General features: G+C 33.0%; 2 protein-coding genes across 4 annotated transcripts in view; one reads left to right on the top strand and one right to left on the bottom strand.

Annotated features, from left to right (window-relative positions):
* LOC106473674 (myotubularin-related protein 3-like) overlaps positions 1–5,159 on the top strand; it is a gene marked incomplete at its 5' end in the record, with an annotated part of 31,374 nt that extends 26,215 nt beyond the window's left edge. The window contains one exon of the mRNA XM_013934353.2: positions 191–5,159. Coding sequence (XP_013789807.2) covers positions 191–374 — 184 coding nt within the window. The remainder of the gene's footprint in view (positions 1–190) is intronic.
* A 240-nt stretch (positions 5,160–5,399) lies between these two features.
* LOC106473675 (GTPase Era, mitochondrial-like) lies at positions 5,400–23,315 on the bottom strand. 3 transcript variants are annotated; one of them, XM_013934354.2, is made up of 11 exons: positions 23,106–23,315; positions 17,273–17,449; positions 14,547–14,674; positions 14,326–14,403; positions 11,338–11,384; positions 10,348–10,409; positions 9,996–10,108; positions 9,091–9,345; positions 8,200–8,349; positions 7,202–7,282; positions 5,400–5,605 (listed from the first exon to the last, which is right to left on the bottom strand). In XM_013934354.2, exons 2-11 carry the CDS (start codon positions 17,424–17,426, stop codon positions 5,477–5,479), a joined length of 1,197 nt encoding a protein of 398 aa, XP_013789808.1. In that variant the 5' UTR covers positions 17,427–17,449; positions 23,106–23,315; the 3' UTR covers positions 5,400–5,476. The 3 variants fall into 3 exon arrangements, with proteins under 3 accessions (XP_013789808.1, XP_013789809.1, XP_022257785.1); XM_013934355.2 differs by lacking the exon at positions 23,106–23,315 and adding an exon at positions 22,201–22,286; XM_022402077.1 differs by lacking the exon at positions 23,106–23,315 and adding an exon at positions 22,153–22,240.
* Positions 23,316–24,391: the final 1,076 nt, after the last annotated feature.

The following is a 24,391-nucleotide window of genomic DNA, read 5'->3' as shown; positions in this document are numbered from 1 at the left end:
AACTAGGTTTTTCGTAGCAACATAAGTTGGCGTGAACTAGTTTTCGTAGCAACATAAGTTGGCGTGAACTACTTTTCGTAGCAACATAAGTTGGTACGAACTAGTTTTCGTAGCAACATAAGTTGGTACGAACTCGTTTTTGTAGCAACATAAGCTGGTGTGTACTAGTTTTTGTTGAATTTATTTCTAGAAGTTGTGGAAAAGTGTTCTGTTACCAGTGCTGTAGCCAGGTGTTGCCAGTGCCTAGTGAACAGCTGTATTCACCTGTTCGAGTCTGCCAGCAGTGCTTCGAAGGCTTAAGGTCTCGCTGCAGACAGCAGCTGATGAGCTGTGAAAAACTTCCAAAACATGTAGTGACAGCAGCATCCACTTGAACATTTGTTTCATTGAGTGCTCATATTCTATGTACAGTGTTGTCAGTTATTCTGGAGGGCTTTATAAAAACTTGAACTTTGACATACAAAGAACAATTATAGTCATTATCAAAACGCAACCAACCCATGTTTAGTATATACTGATATTCATTAAGAACTTAAAAAATTTTACTTACTGTAATTTCTTGATTTAGATCCAAATTTGCATAGATACAGCATCAAGAGAAAAAGACACGAAATTCTCCATCGTGGGCTGAGAACTTTAACCACTGAAACCTCAAAATCCTTGATTAATTTACGATAAAATTCAATCACACATGCTACTCAAACATCTTCAGTAATAATAATTACAATGCAACATCTATTTTTGTGGAACACATTGCTGGAGTTCCACATTTGGGGAAATCACTTAGTTTTGGAGACTCTCTCTCTGCTTGATTTCTAAATGTTTTCAGTCAGTGAATATGTTTACCACCTACAATTTCTAACCTTTGTGTTATTAAGACATGATGGCACTTCCTTGAGTTTGGTGTAATTATTTGTGTATTTCAGAGAAAATAATTTTTTAAGAATTAATATTGTAACTAACTGAATTTTAAAGGTCTTCTGTTAACTGTAAAGATATATGTGCCAGTGTATATTGTTTGAATATATATATATATAATTATATAAACCCATGTGTGATATTCCTACCAAAGTTTACTTTTTTTGTAGAAATAAATACAGTAAACCAAGCTGCTTGCTGATCAGACTTTTTCAGCTGTAATTTTTTGTCTATCAGCTTTGTGTTACCAGTTTATTTTATAAAGCGTTCCGATACACATTGTATGAAAGATATGGAATCATAATTTTTAGAAACGACCTACAAAAAAAGTTGTTTCCATAAAATCTCTTAAGTTACCCTTATGTTCACATCCTATAGTAGCACTGTTTTATTTTAAATATTTACTTAAAAAGAAATTAGTTTTAGACATAAATGTAAGAATAACAGTAGTAGACCTCGTCAATATTGCAGTAATAAGTTTGAAAGTTTTTTACTGAATTTACAGAGAGTTTTGCAAGAAAGAAGCTAATTCATATTTAATTTTAAGCTGCAATGAAACGGTTGAAAATTTTTTTATTTGGCAACAAGTTTTCAAAATGCTAACAGTCTTCACCAGGTTGGTCATGTAAGCAAAGCTGAAATGAATCAATAGTAGGAACTCTGTTTTACTTATCCGTAAGAAAAACTAGGTAGCCTTCTGTAAATAATACCGAAAGAAAATTAAAAAATATAACAAGTCCAGCTCGGTATGTGTCTTGTAGTAATTTATAAAAACTCAATTTACTCGTCAGTAACTGTTTTCCTTTTGTTGTTTTTCTCTTCCAAAGTTCCCTACTATATCTAAAACTGTTTGATTTTCATTCTGGTTCAAATATGCTAGTGACATTCAAAACCAAGTTATTCAGCTATTTGTAGAATCATTACAACAACTCTGGAGTAGTATAGTTAAATTAATTAGTTTTTATTTCATTCATACAACTGTTTTAATGTTTGCTACTTTTGTAAAATAAACAGAAGTTGATTGTTAGTCTAGTACATCAATTTGATTTACTTTGGTTTCAGTTAGCCCTAACCCTTTAGGATTTCTTTACTCTAGTAAAAAGAAAATAGATTTGTGTGCGATAATTTTGGCATGTTTTGTCAAATTATTTTCTTATAAGAGCTGCATTAGTTACTCTACAGCAAACTAGAGAAAGTAGGTAAAAATATCCCCTAGTGGCACAGCAGTATGTTCGCAAGCTTACAGTGCTAGAAACTGGGTTTTGATACCCGTGGTGGGCAGAGCACAGATAGCCCATTGTGTAGCTTTGTGCTTAACTTCAAATAAGCAGGTAAAAATATCCCCTAGTGGCACGGCAGTATGTTTGCAAGCTTATAATGCTAGAAACTGGGTTTTGATACCCGTGGTGGGCAGAGCACAGATAGCCCATTGTGTAGCTTTGTGCTTAACTTCAAACAAGCAGGTAAAAATAAACATTTTAGTTGTGTATTTAACAACTAAAACAAAAAAACCTACACTTTCCGAGAAGTAACTCTGTTAACATGGTTAACAGTTTATTTGACTGAGCCCCCAGTGACATGTCTGTGGAATTGTACGTCTAGAAACCAGGTTTCAATACCTGTGGTGGGCACAGCACAGATATCCCTTTGTGCTTAATAACAAACAACAACGTTCAACCGATGATGACACAGTTTATTTGACTGAGCCCCCAGTGACATGTCTGTGGACTTGTACCTCTAGAAACCATGTTTCAATACCTGTGGTGGGCACAGCACAGATAGCCCTTTGTGCTTAATAACAAACAACAACGTTCGACCGATGATGATGACAGTTTATTTGACTGAGCCCCCAGTGACATGTTTGTGGACTTGTACCTCTAGAAACCAGGTTTCAATACCTGTGGTGGGTACAGCACAGATAGCCCTTTGTGCTTAATAACAAACAACAACGTTCGACCGATGATGACACAGTTTATTTGACTGAGCCCCCAGTGACATGTCTGTGGACTTGTACCTCTAGAAACCAGGTTTCAATACCTGTGGTGGGTACAGCACAGATAGTCCTTTGTGCTTAATAACAAACAACAACGTTCGACTGATGATGACGTGTTTTGAAACTACTATCCCTGTACAACTCTTTTGGTAGAATATAATTAGTTCCGAAAGTGTGATTTTCTCTTTTAAGTTGTAGAAAGTTTTAGCATTAAAAGTGAAATAATCATTATACAATAGAAATGTGTTAAAAAATTCAATTTGAGACAATGATTACGTATATTTATTTATTCTAAAAGTGGAAGAAAAAAAGACTTATCAAGCCTAACTTTTAGTCGTCAGGAGCCAACTCTGTTGTTATACTTGTCTTCTTGACAGTTTTAGGCCTAATCACATAAAATATTTATTCAAGTTAATCCAATTTCTTGTTAGACTAGCTTGTTTAAATGTTCTGTTACTAGAATACGAGTTATTTTTGTTGTTTTGCATGAATACAAAATTTGTAAACATTGTGAAATTACTTAGGTTTAAGTATTGGCAGGATTATCCAAGAATTTCATTTTGTCTAATATTAATCTATAAACGAAGATGTACAGGATTTATACACTTCTCTGAATCAGTAGCACCTTTAATTACAATGGGTCTCTCTCAACGATTGTTGATCACAGTTACATCCTGTTGAAAGGGACTTCACTGTTGTTTACAAAATTAACAAAGTGAAATAAATCAGTTATCCTGATCTAGAATGGGAAGTTTCCCAATCCTAAAAACATTCTAAAAGTTTTGTTATATGGACAAGAGAATAGATATCTTTAGCTAAGTGTTTGCTTGCGATTTCATTTTTCTTCATTATATAATTTTCTCAATTTCTCTAGTGTGACTAGTGACTGTAACCAAAACTTTTAAAAAAGTACCTTGTTACAGGTACTTTATCCTGCCTTTTGAAAACACGATATATGCAAAAACCACTAGCCGTTTTGTCCCCTCACGTTGTTCGTACAGTATAGTGTCATGTTCAACAATTCAGTAAGTACACGTGCACACTGTTCAACGCAGAGAAAAAATTGTAGGTCCGTGGTACTGTTTGCAACTATGTTTTTTTTCCTTAAACTGAAGACAGAAATTTTGTATTTGATTTCCAAACTCACCTAGTTCCAATATGGAACTACATCAAGACATGTTCCCTTATCGTGTTAAGTAAGTTTTCATACAATAACCAAGCTGTAAGTCACTGTTTTACTTTGTAGGATTATAAGATTACATTTACATCCATTTCCACAACGTGCAGGTGATGAACGTTGTTGTTCAGTAGCTTGTAATGCTAATATCTTCACACTGGTTGTAACATGATCTTTGAATTGAAACTTTAGAAATAAGAGACACTAAATGGTTTATCACCATTTATAAGATACCCAACAACTGATTAATCCTTAGTGATTTTCAAATGACACAAATAAAATTGATGATAATCACAAGAAAGTAGCATCTAGATCACCATTGAAAGAAGTCCTGGAATTGTAAAGTGGCTCCATCTGTAATGTGTCATTACTGGTAAAAAAGTCTTATGATTTGCAGCAATTCTGGGCACTAACTTTATCATACAAGCCAGTTATGACAAGTTTTAATTTTATTAACCCAATCTTGACTTTTCCTTGAGGTTTTTATTAATGCTATATATATAATTTGTCTTCATTTACACCTTTCAAAAAATTCAAATGTTGAAAAACTAACTTAAAAATGAGAAATTTTCAGTGTTGCATTAAATATTTGTAGTACAACACGAAGTGTCCATTTTTTTCTTCTTTCCATGCAAGTTGTTTAAATTGCTCATGTAATTGAGGAATCCCTAATCCTTAATTTATATATATATATATATATTAATTTTCTGTTGTAAAGTTTTGACAGTGTAGTTATGTGAAATCTTAAAAACAATGACCTATAAAAAGGTATCTTTACTGGAATTAGTTTAGTACGAGGATGAATACAGACCGAGAGTAATGATCTATGTATTTACCTATTCACACCCAAGAGATATGTCCAGACTTGTCATTCACTGGACCAGAGATGACTTTAAAAACAAATAGTATTGAAAGGAATGTTCACTAAAGTTACTGTTCTGGGGTTATCAGAAGTTTCCCACAACACTAATTGTTTTTTAAGCATAGCTGGATTGTAGTCTGTGTGTGTATGTACAGAATAGAAGAACTGTGAATAAACAAAACTAAACCTGATGTTTTGTTCTGCTTGTATATAGATAACAAATGTTTGATATTACTGGAATACTTCAAGATGTTTCGGTGTTCAAGTAAAGTTATTTTCAGTCACTATTTACACAATTTATTAAAGTTGTTTTCAAAAGTAACAAAGAATTAAGATGAAGTCATGAACCACGTGTAATGAAAAAAATAGTTCCTGTTAAACTAAAGTAACGTCTTCTTGATTTATAGTTGTAAAGAGTTTGTTAAAAATAAAAACTTTAAAAGCATCAGTAGTTGGACTCGTGACAAAAAAAACCATCATCAATACTTTTAACACTTTCAAAATACAAGAACCTAGTGTATGATAATCATTGGTCTTCCTTATATTTAACAATAAGCTTCAAACTAACATCACAATGAAAGGTGTTGGCAACAGCTTGTTTTGCTTCTTCAGCAATCCTGGAAATCATCCTTCCCCGGTGACCAATCAGGATTTTCTAAAAATACAATGTTTGTTATTGGTTAATAATTCTGGATACTGACAAAAACAAATCGTGAAGATGTTTTCATTGAACACATGACTATTTTCATCAAACTTCTTCGGTCATTATAACAAGAAAAGTAAAAGGAATCCAAACAAATCTTTATCAGTGACTTAATTTAAAAACTGATGTTGTTTTACCTCTGAAGCAGAGCTTCTTAAATGGTCTTTTAACATTGACATTGTAATAATGTAGTTCTGGTTGGTTAAATAGATAAAGAATGCTAGATTCAGTTACTTTCTCATTACAAACATAAACACTACGTTGCATATTATGTTCACATTGTTGTTATCAAGTTGAGTTTCTCAACAGACCATAAGTTCAAAATTCAAGTTGTTATAACAAATACTTCACATAATATTAATATGCAATACTCTTTCACACTAACCGAAACTAAGGATGTGTCGCATAAATATATATGATTCAAGTTGTTATAACAAATACTTCACATAATATTAATGTGCAATACTCTTTCACACTAACCGAAACTAAGGATGTGTCGCATGAATATATACGATTCAAGTTGTTATAACAAATACTTCACATAATATTAATGTGCAATACTCTTTCACACTAACCGAAACTAAGGATGTGTCGCATAAATATATACGCATCTTTCCAAGACACAAACTGTTCCTAATATTAAAGAAAATTCATTATGACATGCATTGATGGATCAAGACTCATGGTAGTGTGTCTTGTGGCCATAAAAACAACCTACAGGACAGACTGTGCAATAGTTTAGCGATCTTCCACTTTCTGTAACTCGGACTGTGGTAATCCAAACTATCGCATATTTGCGGTGGATGTGCTCTACAGGACTTTTACTTCACATACCAAATTTCAAGGTAATTCATTAAGAAATACCTGAGATATAACATCTCCAATTTTGATTGAGTTTCTTCAGGATTCATACTGCTAATGCCAAAAAGAATTCCAGGTCCTTTCCTATACCTCGAATACAAATTTTTTACATAGACAAATCTTTACAAAGGGAAACGTAATCAACCGTATATAATTGTACAAGAATCAAGTAGGAGTTGATCAGAACAAGAAACAAGGTGATAAACGTCAGCACTCACAGTGGGTACCAGTTTAGGACAACTTTTATGACAACAACCTTCACAGTATAGATATATGTATCAACTATAACAGGTATCTACAGTCGTGGTGCTACAAAACGAAGATGCTTAGAAATATCAGCATCATTAAATCATGATGTGTTTGTTTATACAAGTAATGCATCTACTATGTATTTCGTATTCTATATATCATTGAACAAAATGACGACAATAATAAACTGATAAGTTTAATCTAAATACAGTTGTTTTTTGTTTACCAGTTTAATGCCCACCATTACTAACTTGCATCCTTACAAATTGATGCTTTTCAAAGTGACTGATTCAACTATACGGAAGAAATTCATTCATTTTAACAAGATTTTACTGTACTTTAAAGGTACAACTTGATTACACACATTTTATATTCTGTAGAAAATGTTCAACTAAAACCTTTATAGAAGTATATAATTTAATATACTAAAGTACTTACAACTAATCCACGTCGTGGACAGATTACCGACATTGCAACCTTCAAGACACCAGCATCATCGACTTCCCACATTTCTATGTCCTGGAATGGATTTAAATTATTAACATATTTCGGGAATTTTAGTTTAAACATCTATCCTTATATTATTACTTTAGGGATTGAAATGTAATGTACAGCATCACTTAACCCTTTCACCTCATAATTAGATTTCACGGTCAGTCCCCAATAAATGTAATTTATCCCTCAAGAAATATCGTAAATTAACAGTATATTTTACTGTATTATCATATATAAGATATGTGTGTGGGGGTGCCGGCTGGGGTCCCAACTAAGGGGTTGTTTATAATTGTGTTTCCCACTCATGCTCCTAGATGTCGTCACACCCGGTGCCTGGCAGTGTATTCAAGCTTGTGTAGGGTTGTCACTTTCTGCTCTAGAGGGAAATATTTTTTGGCAACCACAGAAAAGTGTCTATCTCCACTGTCAATGACAGTTAATCTTCTGTCGACTGTGAAAAGGTTAAGTGAATAAGAAGGAAACTTAAAGCAGTGTACACCCAAACAACAGCTGAAATTCCAGTTTTGTAGAGATACATCACACTACAATGTAACTAAAACTGTGAGTCGAGCTGTTCTACCATTGTTTTAGTATTCTAGGAAAGCCTTTAATGTTAATACACCTGTTTTTTTTGTGTGAAGGTATTTACCTTCAAGTAATAAATAATTGTTATTACAAATTTTAAATTTACTGTCCTTAACTTTCTGGCAAAAACTAATGTACAAACTATGACATTTTAAACGTCTTCAAAATAACCACAAATTATTTTGTGGATAAGGTTTTTATTTTACATTACTTGTAAATAACGATTAGAGAAATCTCTAGCATACTCTGGTCAGTTACTTTACTACTGTGATAGAGCCATGACCCAGGATAACTATTTATTGACCAATCTAAAAAAACAAAAAACCTTCACGGGAGCAGGAAGCACAAAATATTACCAAGTTCAGATTATAAGGGATTTCCTTGGGTAGATATTCTAGTATTTTTTCTCGGACGGCCATTTGTACAACCTCCAATGGACTTTGATCCGTCACCATACTGCAATGGTACAGCCATGATGAAGGATGGGCAGTCTCCAAAAAATATGTCTGAGGAAAGTACAAAAAAAAATTGCAAGAATAGAAAATCCACAAAACTAATTAGTTTGAGATACATTTAGGAAATGTTATGTAAGCCAGTTAAAATTACTAAGGCCTTTACTAATTTAATTATCAAGATACTTAGAAATACTTTTGTTTGTGTTTATTAAGTTATTAACAAAAGTGTACGGAGAAATACCATGCCATAAAACATTGGTTTCTGTCAGGAAATCCCAATATAAGTTGTTTTTGACATCAATGGTTTATCTTAATTTTATAAATAAATGACCTTATAACACCAAATTTGTTATTTTTCTTTAATTGGACACTCAATGTTTCACTTTATACAGCTTTTTCAGAAGTGTTCCATTGAAACACAAACCGTAACTGACAGCACAAAGCTTCAAATTGTTTAAATAATAAATTATAATCAAATCTACAGCATCTGACATATTAAACAGTGAAGTGTACTGTTGAAATAATTATCAACACGCGCTACGGAAATTAAATAACGAGGAATGGATTATTGTTCTCTGGATGTAACTGTTGGAAACTAATTATTGCCAGAAGTAAACTACAATTATCATCAATACTTATAGATCACGTGTTAACAATAAGCAAAATATATTCCACAAATGAAAAATTATAACATTGCCCATGTACAGGTACCTAATATTTATGTTATCAGTAAATTATATCCCAAAAATAAATATCAACTGAAACCTCCCAAAGTTGTTAGAAATCTCTTACTTTCAGGTCAGCAACACCATTACCGTCCAAAGCTGATATCATAAAAACTCTGGAGAAATTAGGCCAACCTGTTTCGGTGTCAACCTTATTGTTTTCTTCTAGTTTATCTTCTGTAACTTTGAACAATGAATTGAGGGATATTTTCTGGTTTTTCCTCCTTGATGGAAATGCAGGCATGTCTTTTCCACCAACTTTTCCCATAGTCAACGACCGAGAAACTTCCAACAGTTTCTGTTTAGATTGTAATAAATCTATCTGTAAAAATGAGATGCGAGATCATTAATGCCTAAAGAGGATATCAGTCTCTGTTTACGGTTTAATATACCAACCTGTAAAACCCCAGTAACGTCATTCCAACAGTTTCTGTTTAGATTGTAATAAATCTATCTGTAAAAATGAGATGCGAGATCATTAATGCCTAAAGAGGATATCAGTCTCTGTTTACGGTTTAATATACCAACCTGTAAAACCCAGTAACGTCATCCCAAAAAATAAATCTGTCACTTCCTAAACAAAACTTCCAATTATTTCTTTGGAATACTACTTTAAATTCACTCGTAATTTGAATAACTGAAAACAAATCTTAAATATCAGACACATATATTATTTCTTTCATGAAAATACTAAAAGAAGTTAAATAATTGCTCAAGAAACAAAACACAGATTTGAGAGAATGATTAAAAGCAAGGATATATTAGTTTCTTTCCATGCTGGTGTTCAATCATCTCTGACCCAGTTTCAGTGGATGTACCAAAAAAACTTTAAACACAAGCTTACCAAAATATTCCCAGACAGACTACTGTACTGCATGTTTTATTATCTTACTGTTTTTATATCTTAGCTTCCTTATCCATATTTACTAAGTTTAACTCTAAATAACCTGAGTTGTTGTGGTAAAAAACTACCTTGTTTAGCACTAACACACAGTCTTTGTTCGGATACCGATGAAGCAGCTTTAATATACCGGGGTCAAGATGATTCCTCGTCCATTTGTTTGATACATCAACCACGACCAAAACTGAAACGCAATGAATTATCTGTGTGAGAACTTGGACTATTACACAGTAACTGCTGAGCTCAACATTTCTAAACTATTTTTTTAAGTTTAAGACCAGTACAAACTGGATACCACATTAACTGTGTATACATTTCACATCACGCATTCTAGACTTAGAATGGACAACACCTATAATAGTTATTTTATCTAACAGATCAATTTTAACTTCAAACAGCGATAGCACCCGTTAAGATACTTACTTGTGTCAGCATGTTGAACAGATTTACTGGGGCCTGTAGTCAGAGTAGAATCTAGGTGATGTCTACAAAATAATTTCAATATCTTTAATATACTATTGTGAAGTCTACAAAATACCTGTAGTTTAATTATACAATAATGTAGTCACAGTAGTCTGTGATGTCTACAAAATAATTTCAATATCTTTAATATACTATTGAGTAGTCAGAGTAAAGTCTACAAAATACCTGTAGTTTAATTATACAATAATGTAGTCACAGTAGTCTGTGATGTCTACAAAATAATTTCAATATCTTTAATATACTATTGAGTAGTCAGAGTAAAGTCTACAAAATAATTTCAATATCTTTAATATACTATTGTGTAGTCAGAGTGAAGTCTACAAAATACCTGTAGTTTAATTATACAATAATGTAGTCACAGTAGTCTGTGATGTCTACAAAATAATTTCAATATCTTTAATATACTATTGTGAAGTCTACAAAATACCTTTTGTATTAATTATACAATAATGTGGTCACGGTAAATACCTTAAATATTAAATATACTATTGAGTAGTCAGAGTAAAGTCCACAAAACACCTCTGGTATTAATTATACAATAATGTGGTCACGGTAAATACCTTAAATATTAAATATACTATTGAGTAGTCAGAGTAAAGTCCACAAAACACCTTTGGTATTAATTATACAATAATGTGGTCACGGTAAATACCTTAAATATTAAATATACTATTGAGTAGTCAGAGTAAAGTCCACAAAACACCTCTGGTATTAATTATACAATAATGTGGTCACGGTAAATACCTTAAATATTAAATATACTATTGATTAGTCAGAGTAAAGTCCACAAAACACCTCTGGTATTAATTATACAATAATGTGGTCATGGTAAATACCTTAAATATTAAATATACTATTGATTTTTGTACGTTCAAAGTTAATATTTATTATTATCTGTTTCCTAGTATGTAGATATAAATGGTTACTTACTTTTTACCATGATCAGGTGTTACCAGTCCAGGAGTATCTAAGAACACCTGAAATAATGATCAACCTACATATATATATATATATTTTGAATAGCTTTTGATAGAATTGTTGTTTCATCAGTCCTTCAAAAATAAATATACTTAAAAATAACTGGAGCAAGCACGAGAGATTATAGAAATCGTAATTATCACACTTCCAAAATGTAGATGTTAAATACATACAGATGTCGTGTTTATGGAGAACTCTGCCTTATACAAATACAAGATATTCTAGTAAAAAAAAATCATGGCATTAACTTTCTTCAAAGCAGATGTAACAAGAATTACTGTTTCAAATTACATTTTTTTTTTATGTAATAAAATTTGGAAAACATTCCACTGCTTTGAACTTTCTCTTAAAGAGCCCTGGATGTATATTTCCTAAAGACATAGGTGTTTTGTGACAACGAACAAATTGGCCAATGTAGATTATTAGAGCCTTTTGTTAGGCCACACCTCCTAGTTGAACATTTAAACAGTGGTGCCACCACAGTAAACAAATATTATCTGAGTATATTAGTATTACTTATTCCCTATCGGGTTTCAAACTTTATAAGGTAAAGTTATAATAATTAAAACCTTTACATTACAGAATACATTAATATTTACCTTATATAAGTTATTTTGTGACTATTTGATTGACAGTGATTAATCCAAAATACTGTATTATTATAGTACAAGTGTCTGTTTAATGTAAAAAAAACTAGTTATTAGGGTGCTTGACTCATAATCTGTGGGTCATGGGATTGAAATCCATCACAGAACATGCTCACCCTTTCAGCCATGGAAGCATTATAATGTGATGGTCAATACCCCTCTTTGTTGATAAATAGTAACCGAAGAGTTGGAAATAGATGCCCTCCCTGTGGTAAGTAGTTCAAAATTAGGGACAGTGTCTGATAGTCTTATTAGCTTTACCATACACATACGAAAAAAGCGTTTTAGTTTTTCATCTTATTCATTCCCTAACAACTTTCAAAGTTTGTGAGATAAAGTTATAATTATCAAACATTTTAGTTGACATAATTAATTGATGTTATGGTGTTAAATTTAGGCTAATTGAAGAATATCTAAAAATACTAGGTTTTCACTTTGGCTAAATATGCATTTTCCTCATAAGTGAAATGAGTTCCGAGTATTTGTTTCCCTAGGTTGGTTACAAAGCATTTGAGTAATTTTAGGTTTAAAATTCAAGGTCCCGACCTTGTCATAAACGTGCTTATGAACATGTAAAGCAATGATGACTTGTCTGGAATAAACCAACTGGAAAATTACAGACAATATTGTTGGAACATGTGACTGACAGAGGAATAAATACTATGTATGTGCAAGAGGTTCAGGTATTCAACATTAAATACTGTAGGTTATGCATTACTAAGTTACTCTGAAATAACATTAACAGGAAATTAACTAGTTTGATACAGTATGCAAAAAAGTAGGCATTACGGTCGAAAAATGAATATTTTTAAAAAGCATGTGTTTAAAAACACAATTCTTTAAATGCTAGTGCAAACACTGATATATTATGAAGATTTTTTACCTTTGTTACTTGATACAAATATAAGTAATCCAAAAATGTTTTAATTAAATTTTTCAACAAAAAACTTGAGGCTAAACAACTACATATTTTTTTACAAAGACACACTGAAAACTGCAGATTAAACTTAGCATCATTGGAAGATTTTTAGCTTTAAAACTTTTGACAGACTCAAATCTAAAAATAATTATGTCTTTTTAAATGTCCATTAGTAGCACAGTTTTGGGGGGATTTTTTTTCCAAATGTTTTGCTACAGCTTCATGTCCAAAAATTATGAAATCTTCTAGTCAGTGGGTGAGGAGAAAAAGTAGGAGGGTTTGTGAAATTTTTGAAGCCAAGTATTATATTTATTGTTTTTCATGTGTATTCTTTGTTTGTTAATATAAAAGTAATTAGAATATAAAAATTAGAAACTTATTAGGTTAGATAAAGAAAGATAATGAATGATAATAATAATAATAAAAATTCTTCACAAAGTATACTAACGAGCATTACATAATTCGATACAGTAACATGAGCTGCATGTTCGTCAAGTGATTTACAACTGGTGTGGTGGGATTATTAGTTAGAGACATGGTTCAAAAGGCAATAAAACAATAATATTAAGTATAAACAGATGTATTCAGTTATGGGTTATAGTATGAAAACTCCGGTGGTTATGAACTCTGTGATACCGACCAAGCCCACAGCGAGAGGGATCCTTCCCTCCATCGTGTACTACTTTGTTTCATTCCTGCCTTGCTCTGACACAATATTTGAATAAAAAAGTTTCTCTCCCCAGTCCCTTGCTGCCATAAATATTTATCTTCTAAACTATTGAGCCTTGCCCTTCTGAGAAGCTTACAGTCTAGTAGAACAGAGGTTCCCAAACTGTAGTCCACGATAGTACTTAAGGGGGTCTGCAATAATACATCTAATTTATGAAATTACCATTTAATGAAAGAGTAACAAATAAAAAAAAATGCTAGGTTTCTCTCAACTTGCTTATATAAAATCAAAGTATAGAAATAAGATAAATGTGGAGCTGGATTTTGTTTGAAACAGTCAGACACTGACTCGGAAATTTGTAAGATTGTTTCAGCAAAGCGGTATCATCCTTCACGTTAAAGTAAGTCGTAAGATTATTATTTTTTAATTCTCCATATTTAAATCTCTTTTCGTTGTTCTTTTCTTAAAACTAGAATCAATCTGCAAAGGTAGTAAAATACAGTTACACAGGATAAAAACTATTTTTAACAGGAGGTGATCCGCCAATACAGTAAAGAAGTTGAAGGGGATCCGCCAGTTGGCAAAGTTTGGAAACCCCCGTAGTAGAAGGAAGCAGGCAGTTTTGGGCCCTCCTAAGAAGAAATGAGATGGCATCCCATCCCATTTCAAGCACTGCTTATAGTATCTATTTCTATATGTCTTACAATCTGTGTGTTGCCTTCTGTAAGAACTGCTGCTGTGTTACGTCTTGTTGTGTGAACTTTCCTTGATACAGAGCACACCTAAAAAAAAAAACAGAAAACATGCATGATTAAAATGTTTTAAAATAGTTCAAACAGAACAAATCTAAACAGAAAAAAGAATTAGTATTAACGTTTTTAAGAAGTAGGAACACAGGCTTCCTATAAAACAAAAACCAACTGACCCGCCATCCAAGAAGGCTGTTTGTGAGGGTTGACTTTCCAGCATTAGGTTCCCCAAGAATAGAAACTTTCAGAAGCCTTGGGTCATTTGGTTGAACTGGACTGCATCTGAGTTGATCTTTGTATTCATCTAGAGAACCAAAGAATTAAGCATACATGAACTTTTACATCCCTGACTGTATTCTATTAACTGAGCTGCAAAGTGAAACTTTGTTTGTACTAACCGTGGTTGACTTGTATTGTAATTTGTTTATGATCACTGATGTTTTAAGTGCTAACCGTGGTTGACTTGTATTGTAATTTGTTTATGATCACTGATATTTTAAGTATTAACCGTGGTTGACTTGTATTGTAATTTGTTTATGATCACTGATATTTTAAGTGCTAACCGTGGTTGTATTATATTGTAATTTGTTCATCTTGTGTAATATAATATGAACACTTGTAGGTTCATTCACAAGTTCATTGTAGTAATTCTGTAGTTCTTTCTATTTACATGTAGAAGGTTTATTGTTTTTGTTATTGAACTTTAAAGATGCCAAATCATGGAATGAATTACAGTGTGATGAAACCTGCATGATGTTGGGGAAATCTTTCCACCAAAATGTGTATTATGACCATTCAAATACTTAAATCTGGTAGAATCAGTCATTATAATAAAAAAGTTTTGTGTAAAATCTAATGTTAGCTTCCTAATTTTTTTTTTAATTCTCATGTTTACACGAAATGTGTGGAGTTTTTTTTATTATTCTATGATCATGTACAGTTAATGTCATGTTAAAATATCAGTGATCATAAACAAATTACAATACAAGTCAACCACGGTTAGTACTTAAAATATCAGTGATCATAAACAAATTACAATACAAGTCAACCACGGTTAGTACTTAAAATATCAGTGATCATAAACAAATTACAATACAAGTCAACCACGGTTAATACTTAAAATATCAGTGATCATAAACAAATTACAATAAGTCAACCACGGTTAGTACTTAAAATATCAGTGATCATAAACAAATTACAATACGTGTCAACAAAGCACTTGGTTAGCAGTTTTCGTCTCCAAAACCATGTAAATAGAACTTAAAATATTACTCTGTAGAGAGCTGGATAGAACGTATTCATTTCTATCAAAGATCAAAGATGCTTGAACATTTAAAACTTATTGTTTAAAGATTCAGAGTATAATATTTATAGGTACAATGTTTCACCAGCTTAACCTGGCATCATCAGGTACAAGAATCAATTTGGACAAGTAATCACATTTCTGGTTGATATAGCTCTTGTAGCAACATTTAACAGTTATAAATATGTAAAGTTTTAACTTATAGTTGGTATAAAATGATCACCAGTATTTACAATTAAAAGGAATACAATGTTAAAATCTTACACTATAAATAGTTATTAAAAACAGGGATTTGCTCTGAAATGATTCAACATATGTTCTATGACACCATCTTCAGCAAGGTTGGGACTTGTATACCCACACACTCATTTACATACCAAAATGCCATCTAGACTCAAACTACCAAGATTTACAACTCAGCTGTCCAGTACTTTATTATTTGTAGACCTGGACCAGCTTCATTGTTTAATATGACATCTTTAAATTATATTAAGTACTAACTGTGGTTGACTTCTACAGCATTTAAAATGCTTCGAGGTTTTATAACTGGGTACGTTACAAAACACACTTTCAAAAAAAACATAAAATAATGTGTTAAAAAGCAAAGATGGTAAACTTAATTCATTAAGAAAGCAATGCTTTGGGTAAGTAACTACACTTCATCACGATCAAATAACTATACATAAAATTAAATCACTGGCAACACACTTAGAGATTTCTCTCCCTTCTTGGCATCTAAGTTTTAGCTCTTCTTCCATCAGTATAATTCAGAAGAAATTTCCCATTTGACTCTAAATATTCTTTCTGTACAAGAACTGACATAGCCCTTAACAACTTTGCCCCAAATCCAATAGAAATTTAAACAAAAAACATCAGCAACTTGTAAAACAATTCTTAATTTTAGACTTGTATATTTTTCTCACTGTTACTACAGATTATGGTGTTTGATTTTTTGGCATCATGAAGAATAAAACACCATCATCCACCAGGTGTATCAAGTTGTAATTAGCTCTTCATAATATGCACGACATTCATTGAGATGAACACCCTTATCATCGATAAAAATATTTAACACTTGTGATCATAAATTAACTGAGTACTTGCATGTAAATTATACTTGTATAAAATATGCTTATAAACAAAATATTTTTTTTCACTCACTTTCAAATATTAAATATTCACTTTAGGTTAGGACACGACTATCAAAAATTACAATATTATATGAAATTATGATAATTTCTCAGTTAAATATAAATCTTTTTTTTTTTACAGTTTAAAAACTAATACTGATAAATTATGAAAGGATTAAAATTACAAAAAAAATTAATAAAAACCACTTCAAGGGAGGATACCAATGTTAGCCTAGAAATTTATTTTGAGTTCTGTTTCTATTTTAAACTGCAAGACGCACACACATTACCAGAGAATAGGTACGAAAATCTACAGAAATATTTTCTATAAAACTTTTTCCCATCATTAAGTAGTATTTATATATGTCGCTACTTCAGTGCATGGAAGTTGTTTTAACCACTTCAATTAGAGGTTTAGATTGAATGGAAAACAAAGCAAGAATCGTGGTACAAACCCTGCCACACCTACCAAGTGTATTGGGTACAGATTTCTCAGTGGCTGCTTTACTAGAAAAGTTGACATTAAACCTATGGAGAAGCTTTAAACCTTTCCTATTTGTGCAGTAAAACAAAGTCCTCGAACATTTCTGAAGTCCAGCTACAATTTCTCCAACCAGCACCATGAAAACAGCAAATTCGTAGAAACCTACGTTGACAAAAAAACAAACAACAACCTATATTTCACTTAACATTATAAACTACCAAAAGTTAACATTTTTTTCTTTTCCTGAAAATGTATTTCAGATGGACACTCACCTCTTTACAGAACTGACTGCTATTACCTCATGCCACTGCCAAAATATTTTACATGTTCATCAAGCCTTGAGAAAAACTCCCACCCCTATTCTTATTAACATGTACAGCACCAATGTATGATGCAATCACCGTTGGACTATAGCCCTCCATCGACAGGAGGGCAACACATCCTCCATCTGAAGTAAACCCATGACACCTTAACATCACGCCTTAACAAAGCTCATTCTTGGCAAGGCAAAAGAAGCACACTGGAAGTGGGGAGGTGCTGCCAAGAGGCGAGTATCTATCTGAAATACATTTTCAGGTAAGGAAAATTGCTAACTTAACAAAATGCTACTCACCTCTTCACAGAACTGATATCTAGAATCCCACATTGAAAGTGGTACTGTCAAAAGAATTTCCAACATGGTGCTAAAGTCTGACACAGGTGGTCAGAATGAGATATACAGGTCAGATGAGTAGTTATTCCATTCTGATCACCTATGTCAGACTTTAGCCAACATATCATAAATGTGTAGTGTTGCCAGAACAATACGTCAGACTTTAGCCAACATATCATAAATGTGTAGTGTTGCCAGAACAATACGTCAGACCAGATAGCATGTGAGAAAAACCTATAAGAATGAGTAGTGGCAGGGAGGAATCATTCCAGAAATGCATCCTGAGGTGAACACAACCTCATCCAGTTGACATAAACACCAGGAATAACCTGGTTCATAACACAGAGGTGGCCTCCACTACGTTTCCAGGAAAACAACCCAAACCTATTTCCAATCAAGAGGTGTATCCACTTGGTCTAATAAAGGTGAGTTTACAATGACACAAAAGGGAACTCTCCATATTAACCTCTTCAGGACTGGGGAAACGGGTTCTCCTCCCTTTACTTCACTAGAGGAAAACAGGAGGGGGGAATTTGCACAGGAGAGAATGCTGGAGAGGTGCTCAGGTCAACCAGGAGTCATCACATCTGTGTCCCACATTAATAAGGAAAGCAGGCACTAGGAGATGTGAGGGCAGGATCATGCCTAGTGCCATTTGTTGTCCCACATTAATATGGAAAGCAGGCACTAGGAGATGTGAGGGCAGGATCATGCCTAGTGTCATTTGTTGTCCCACATTAATATGGAAAGCAGGCACTAGGAGATGTGAGGGTAGGATCATGCTTAGTGTCATTTGTTGTCCCACATTAATATGGAAAGCAGGCACTAGGAGATGTGAGGGTAGGATCATGCTTAGTGTCATTTGTTGTTCCCTACATTAATATGGAAAGCAGGCACTAGCAGATGTGAGGGCAGGATCATGCCTAGTGTCATTTGTTGTCCCACATTAATATGGAAAGCAGGCACTAGAAGATGTGAGGGCAGGATCATGCCTAGTGTCATTTGTTGTCCCAGTGCCTGCTTTCCATATTAATGTGGGACAACAAATGACACTAGGCATGATCCTGCCCTCACATCTCCTAGTGCCTGCTTTCCATATTAATGTAGGAGATGTGAGGGCAGGATCATGCCTAGTGTCATTTGTTCTTTTCCTGAAGATAAACCAAACCAGTCTTGCAGAAAACCCAGCCAGGTCAAATGAACACTATTCAATCAATATTTGGGGAGTGAGAAGTACCCCCTGCAAGGCATCACTGACCACATGATGGATTCCTTTGTCCCCATAATACAGAAGTATAAACATAGTCAGGTGGTTGTTGGAGCTGCAAAAAAAAATGTTCAACTCACCTTCTTAGAGCCTCTGTGAAAATTGAGGAATGCAAAATCTATGGAGATGAAACCACAGTGTGGTGCAAGTAATGTCACAAATGTTGTTCAAGGCAAAATGTCAGAGTAATGTCTCCAACAGTCAAAAAGAAAAAAAGACATATCATTAGGAAAAGATGGTACAGAAAACAGATGACTGATATGAAATGCTAAAAAGAGGTCTGTAAGAACCAAAGACAAAAACAGAGAACAGCCAAGAAAGAGAAAGAAGAGCATTAACAAACACATAGAAAGAGATAAGAGGTTGGACCTGAGTGACCCAATAGTCTTCTGCAAAGGGAGTCCACTATAGATACTCAAAGTAGGAGCACTTAGGTCCCATCAGACCAAAGCAAGAGGTGGCTCCAGAAACAAGTTACCCTTCCATGATCCATGATACCCAGTCCTCCGAGAGTGGGACATCAGAACCTATCAGGAGAACAAGGTACAGGTGAGGAGCTATCTAACAAGATTCCCAAGGGCAAGAAAACTGTAAGGACCAAGCAACGTGTAAAATAAAACTGGCAGAGATCACTGCAGACAAGTTGCCTCAGCTTAAGTTTTCAACAGATAAGTAGCCCCCAAAAAACCTATCACTTGACAGCCCCAAAAATAAAACCAAGATGGATGATTCCAGAAAGTAAGGCATCCTGACCAAACAAAATGAGGAAAGAAAAAGAATCACTAAGAAATACCATAAAACAAGATTCAAAAAGTCTGAGGTGTGAGGCAGCTGTGGTTTGGAATGAAGTTGAGACAAAATGATATTGGCATTAACATGAATATCAGGGGAGGGGTAAAGAGAAGATAGTCAAAAGGAGGAGGCTCATGCAGCAAGCTAGCCCAAGATTCAACAAAAAAAACAACTGGAAAAAGACTTTAAAAACATTGCAATTACATTCCTATGGAAACAGCTTAGCAAAGAATGAAAATGAGGTTAACTGTTCCTCATCAAGAAGTGGAGAACCAGAAGCATAAATCAGGTGGCAGAAGCAGTAGTTAAAATTATCAAAAGAGGAGGCAAAATAGAATATCAGATTTAAACAGAATGGCAATAACACCACTGGCCATAAAAGTGCCTCCATTTGCAACTGAAATAACAAACAATTCCTATTTTGAGTTGTCAATTCACATGAATAAGTGAATTCATAGCTGATCCACAAAACTATTTAGTTTTTGTTTTTTAAATGGATCCGGTATGTCAGTGGTACATAGACCTTGGTCATTGTTGTAATAACAAAATTAGATATTAATTAATGAAACTCATGCACTGGGTTAGTAATGATGGTAATCATGCTCCAAGTTTTGTTATCTGGTTAAAAACAGAAATAAAAAGTTCTAACTGAAATCTTTAAAATTTCATAATCTTCTTTCTCAAAATCGAGAAAAGAAAGATTACACTATAAACAATAACAAAAAGTTTAAAATAACAAACACAAAAAAGTCTATAATTCTTAATAAGAAAAACATGTCCGAAGCCAAGCAGTGCCAAGGACGGAATGAGCTTTGTTACAGCATGAGGTGGTCGTTGGGTTTACTGCACATGGTGAATATATTGTCCTCCTACTGATAGAGGGCTATAGAGTAGTGCATCATAGAGTAGTGCAGTACAAATCAATATGTGTAGGAACGGGAGTTTCATTCAAGGTTTCATGCATACACAAAACATTGCTCGGTAATGCTGCAAGGTAATAGCTATCAGTTCTGTGGAAAGGTGAGTAACATTTCTGAATTTATAATGTATGAAAATAAATTTTTACATAAGAAACCCTTTGCATGAGACAGTAAAAACAGAACTCTACATAAAATAGCCTTCATTTGTGAGACATTAAAACCAAAATTTCTCTACAGAAGAAACTCTTCATATGCAAGTTATTAAAAACAAAACTCTACATAAGAAACTGTTTAATATGCATTCAAAAACAGGATTTCTCTACATAAGAAACCCTGCATATATGAAGCATTTAAAAACAGGACTTCTCTACATTTTATATTGAAATTATACTGTATTCATCTATGATGAAAAATATATCATGGAAGACAGTGGACTAAACTATGAGGGATTACAAAGAATTCAAACCATGTTATTTTAAAACGTGATTATCAAGAAAACTCCACATTTAAAACTGTTATATCTAAAAAATTCTAGATCCTATGAGAATAAAATCTTTCCAAAGCACCTTGAGAATCATAAGTTTTATTCAAAAATGCTTGTATACAATACAAGGTGTTTCAAAGATGTATTATGCTATATACTAATTCGGTTTTATCACAAGTTAGTATAAATTATATTTCTCGTTTCTCTCCCTTTTAATAAAATGAAATCCAGGATTTGATTAAAAGGCTCATCACTGTTAAGATCAACAAACACTGTCCAAAAACAGCTTTAATAATTCACTTGTTATAACTTCATTTACTTTTTTAGAGATAGTTAGGATATACTGATTGAGAATAATGGAAAGCATACTCCAATTGGTTTTTGAAATGCCCTGTATCACGTCTAAACTTTCTAAATTCTAGAACTTAGAAGTAATTTTTAAGATATCATAATTCTAAATATATGGTTATCTTTACAATAACTCTGTAATTCAAAAAAGTCATCATGGGACTAAAAATAGTCTAAGAGATTGGATTCAAACTGTATCACAGGTGTAAGTAAGCAAGCACTTTTGTTTTTGAGTATCACACAATCAACAGTCAAAAGTTACATATGACTGCGAATACGACTCAGTATGAGTAAAGTTAGATATACATTTCATTTTCATCTGAACCCATTGATTATCAAAACAAGTAGCACAAGGCGCTCTCATAACATTAAAATATGAGGGGTCATTAACTTTATCTTTACCAAAATAACGCTTTTTTTTCTTCTCAGAATCTAAAGGTACATCCCTACCTTAACAATTAGTCTTAAACCATAGACTTTAAACGTGGTCTGCTTCTTTTCTGCTCAATGGGTCAAACACAATCATTTTATTAGAGTTTTCCCGCTAGATGGCCATTGTTTCGTATTTTGTAGAAAGTATCATTGCTTTTTCTCTTATCGTATTTAGTGCAATATATAAAAAAAGCTAGACGAAACAATAAAAAAAATAGTTATCCCATATTTCGAGTTGAAAACTTTTTTTTTGCAAACATCACAAAAATATTAATATATATACGTGTGCTAAACTATCTATTTAACAGTTAGACTACCTTTCATACACCCTTAATACACAAGATCATACTTAGCAACCTAGGAAACTAAATCAGAAGAGATTTAGAAAAAACGCATTCTGTGTTATTGAGCAGGTGCCGAATATCTTTATAACTATACCTGTTTTTATTCTATTGTAAGATAGAACCTAAAAAGTAGCATTGCCATGAAAAGCAAACTATTTTATATAGTGGGAAAATCTACGTTTTAGGCCCTTCTACTTTTTTAAATTTAATGGAAATTAAATGTGGCTCCAATGATTGCCGGAATTAAGATAACGACGTCCGGTGTGTGATCCTTTTCCAAAACGAATATTTTTGATTTGGTTGAATATGACTGCGAAGAAGAAGAAAGCGATCTTATATGTGTTATCCATCGAACTCTTTCTCTGTGTTCGCCCATTAGTTATGGTATTATTGACTAACATTATTCCTTTATTTGGCACGTCCTATCAGGTTATCAGGTGAAAATAATTCAACGTCCAGTCCATGTAACAATAACAAATTAGTTTTATTTCTTCTTTAACGTTTCTTTATAGGCACTTTATAACTTGTTATAGGCCTACGTTTATAACCACGCTCTCTGTACTACATTAACATAAATACCAGTTTACTTGTATATAGTAACTGTCTTTGCGATAGCCAAAATAAATCAAAAAACGTAAATGCACTGTCTGATTCTCTCTACCGGCTATAAGACAATTCTATATTCTTGATGCTTCACTGTTCCATTGCAAGTTGACAGGCTTGCCCGTATTTAAAGTCTAATCCTTGTTCTAGACATTTCATAAATCCTCTTGTTCATTAATATTCCCGAATATTCTAGGACTAACTTGATCACAACGTGATGCGCTCTCTAGCTAACATAAACAAAATAAAATCACGAACTTACAAATAATTTGATGCATAATTAGTTTAAAAATAGTAGTTAGAAGCTAATGTGGTCTAATAATAATTATTGGGTTAAGAATGTGTCGCTGGCTTAATATAAAAAAATCTATGTTTGTCACTAGAAGTTTGTGTTTTAATCCTATGTGTTAGTATTTTGAATCCATTTTGTATCAGTAGCCAATGATTTCGATTCTGTATTGTACCAACGTTCAGAAAAGTTAATAAACTTTGTGTTCCATAGGTTTTTTTTTCTTTTTTAACTAATAGTTTCACTGTACAAACTTCGTTAATGCAGTTAATTGATTATAGGACATCGGGGGTCACGTGACGCTAGTATCACGCCACAAGCTTCTCGAACGTTCACGTCCCTTCCTGAAATATCGGAGTTTACTAGATCTCAGTATTCTTTTATATATAAGACGGTCACAACGTGACGGCAATAATGTAATGTGTAATTGAACTGCGGAGAGAGAATATTGTTGTGCTCGTGAGACGTTCGTTGTGAATTATAGGTTTGTTATAGCGCGACTGTTGAAATTAAGAGTATCGCAAAGTTGTATTCAGAAAGAATAAACCAGTTTTATTTAAGAAAGGACTTGTATCGGTAAAGTTTCTTCGGAAAGAATTTTTACGGAAAATTAACTAACGAACGGAGACGTAACAATATTTTAATTCACAATTGCCTGTTAATGAAAAGCATATTTGGATATATTGGGTTTTGGCTACATTTACAATTCAATAAATTGTTTTTTCTTAACTTTCTTGACAAGAGAAAATAAGATAGCGTCAATACTTCAATTTTAAGGGACAAACGAAATACTTTATATAAAACCTGTCCTCACATAAATCTAACAATACATGCTAATATCATATTCGTGTAATAATTATTTTTTGCACTTAGGTAAAAAGTCATCAGTGAGACAGAAAAATAACTCTTGTGACGGTACCTATTGTTGGGCAGGTTCTTTTAGTGGCGAAAGCATTTATTTTTTCTATTAGGT

This window comes from Limulus polyphemus, unplaced genomic scaffold, assembly GCF_000517525.1.
Source record: "Limulus polyphemus unplaced genomic scaffold, Limulus_polyphemus-2.1.2 Scaffold6395, whole genome shotgun sequence".
Classification (NCBI taxonomy): Eukaryota; Metazoa; Arthropoda; class Merostomata; order Xiphosura; family Limulidae; genus Limulus; species Limulus polyphemus.
This window is presented reverse-complemented; position numbering and strand designations above follow the sequence as displayed.

Excerpts from the sequence above, each read along its gene's own strand:
- LOC106473675 (XM_013934354.2), bottom strand. The coding sequence starts at position 17,426 with ATGGTGCTGGTTGGAGAAATTGTAGCTGGACTTCAGAAATGTTCGAGG. Across the intron at positions 9,346-9,995 it reads GTGTGTTAGTGCTAAACAAG|ATAGATTTATTACAATCTAA; the intron begins GTAGTTTTTTAC and ends TCATTTTTACAG. Across the intron at positions 7,283-8,199 it reads TCCCTTATAATCTGAACTTG|GACATAGAAATGTGGGAAGT; the intron begins GTAATATTTTGT and ends AATCCATTCCAG.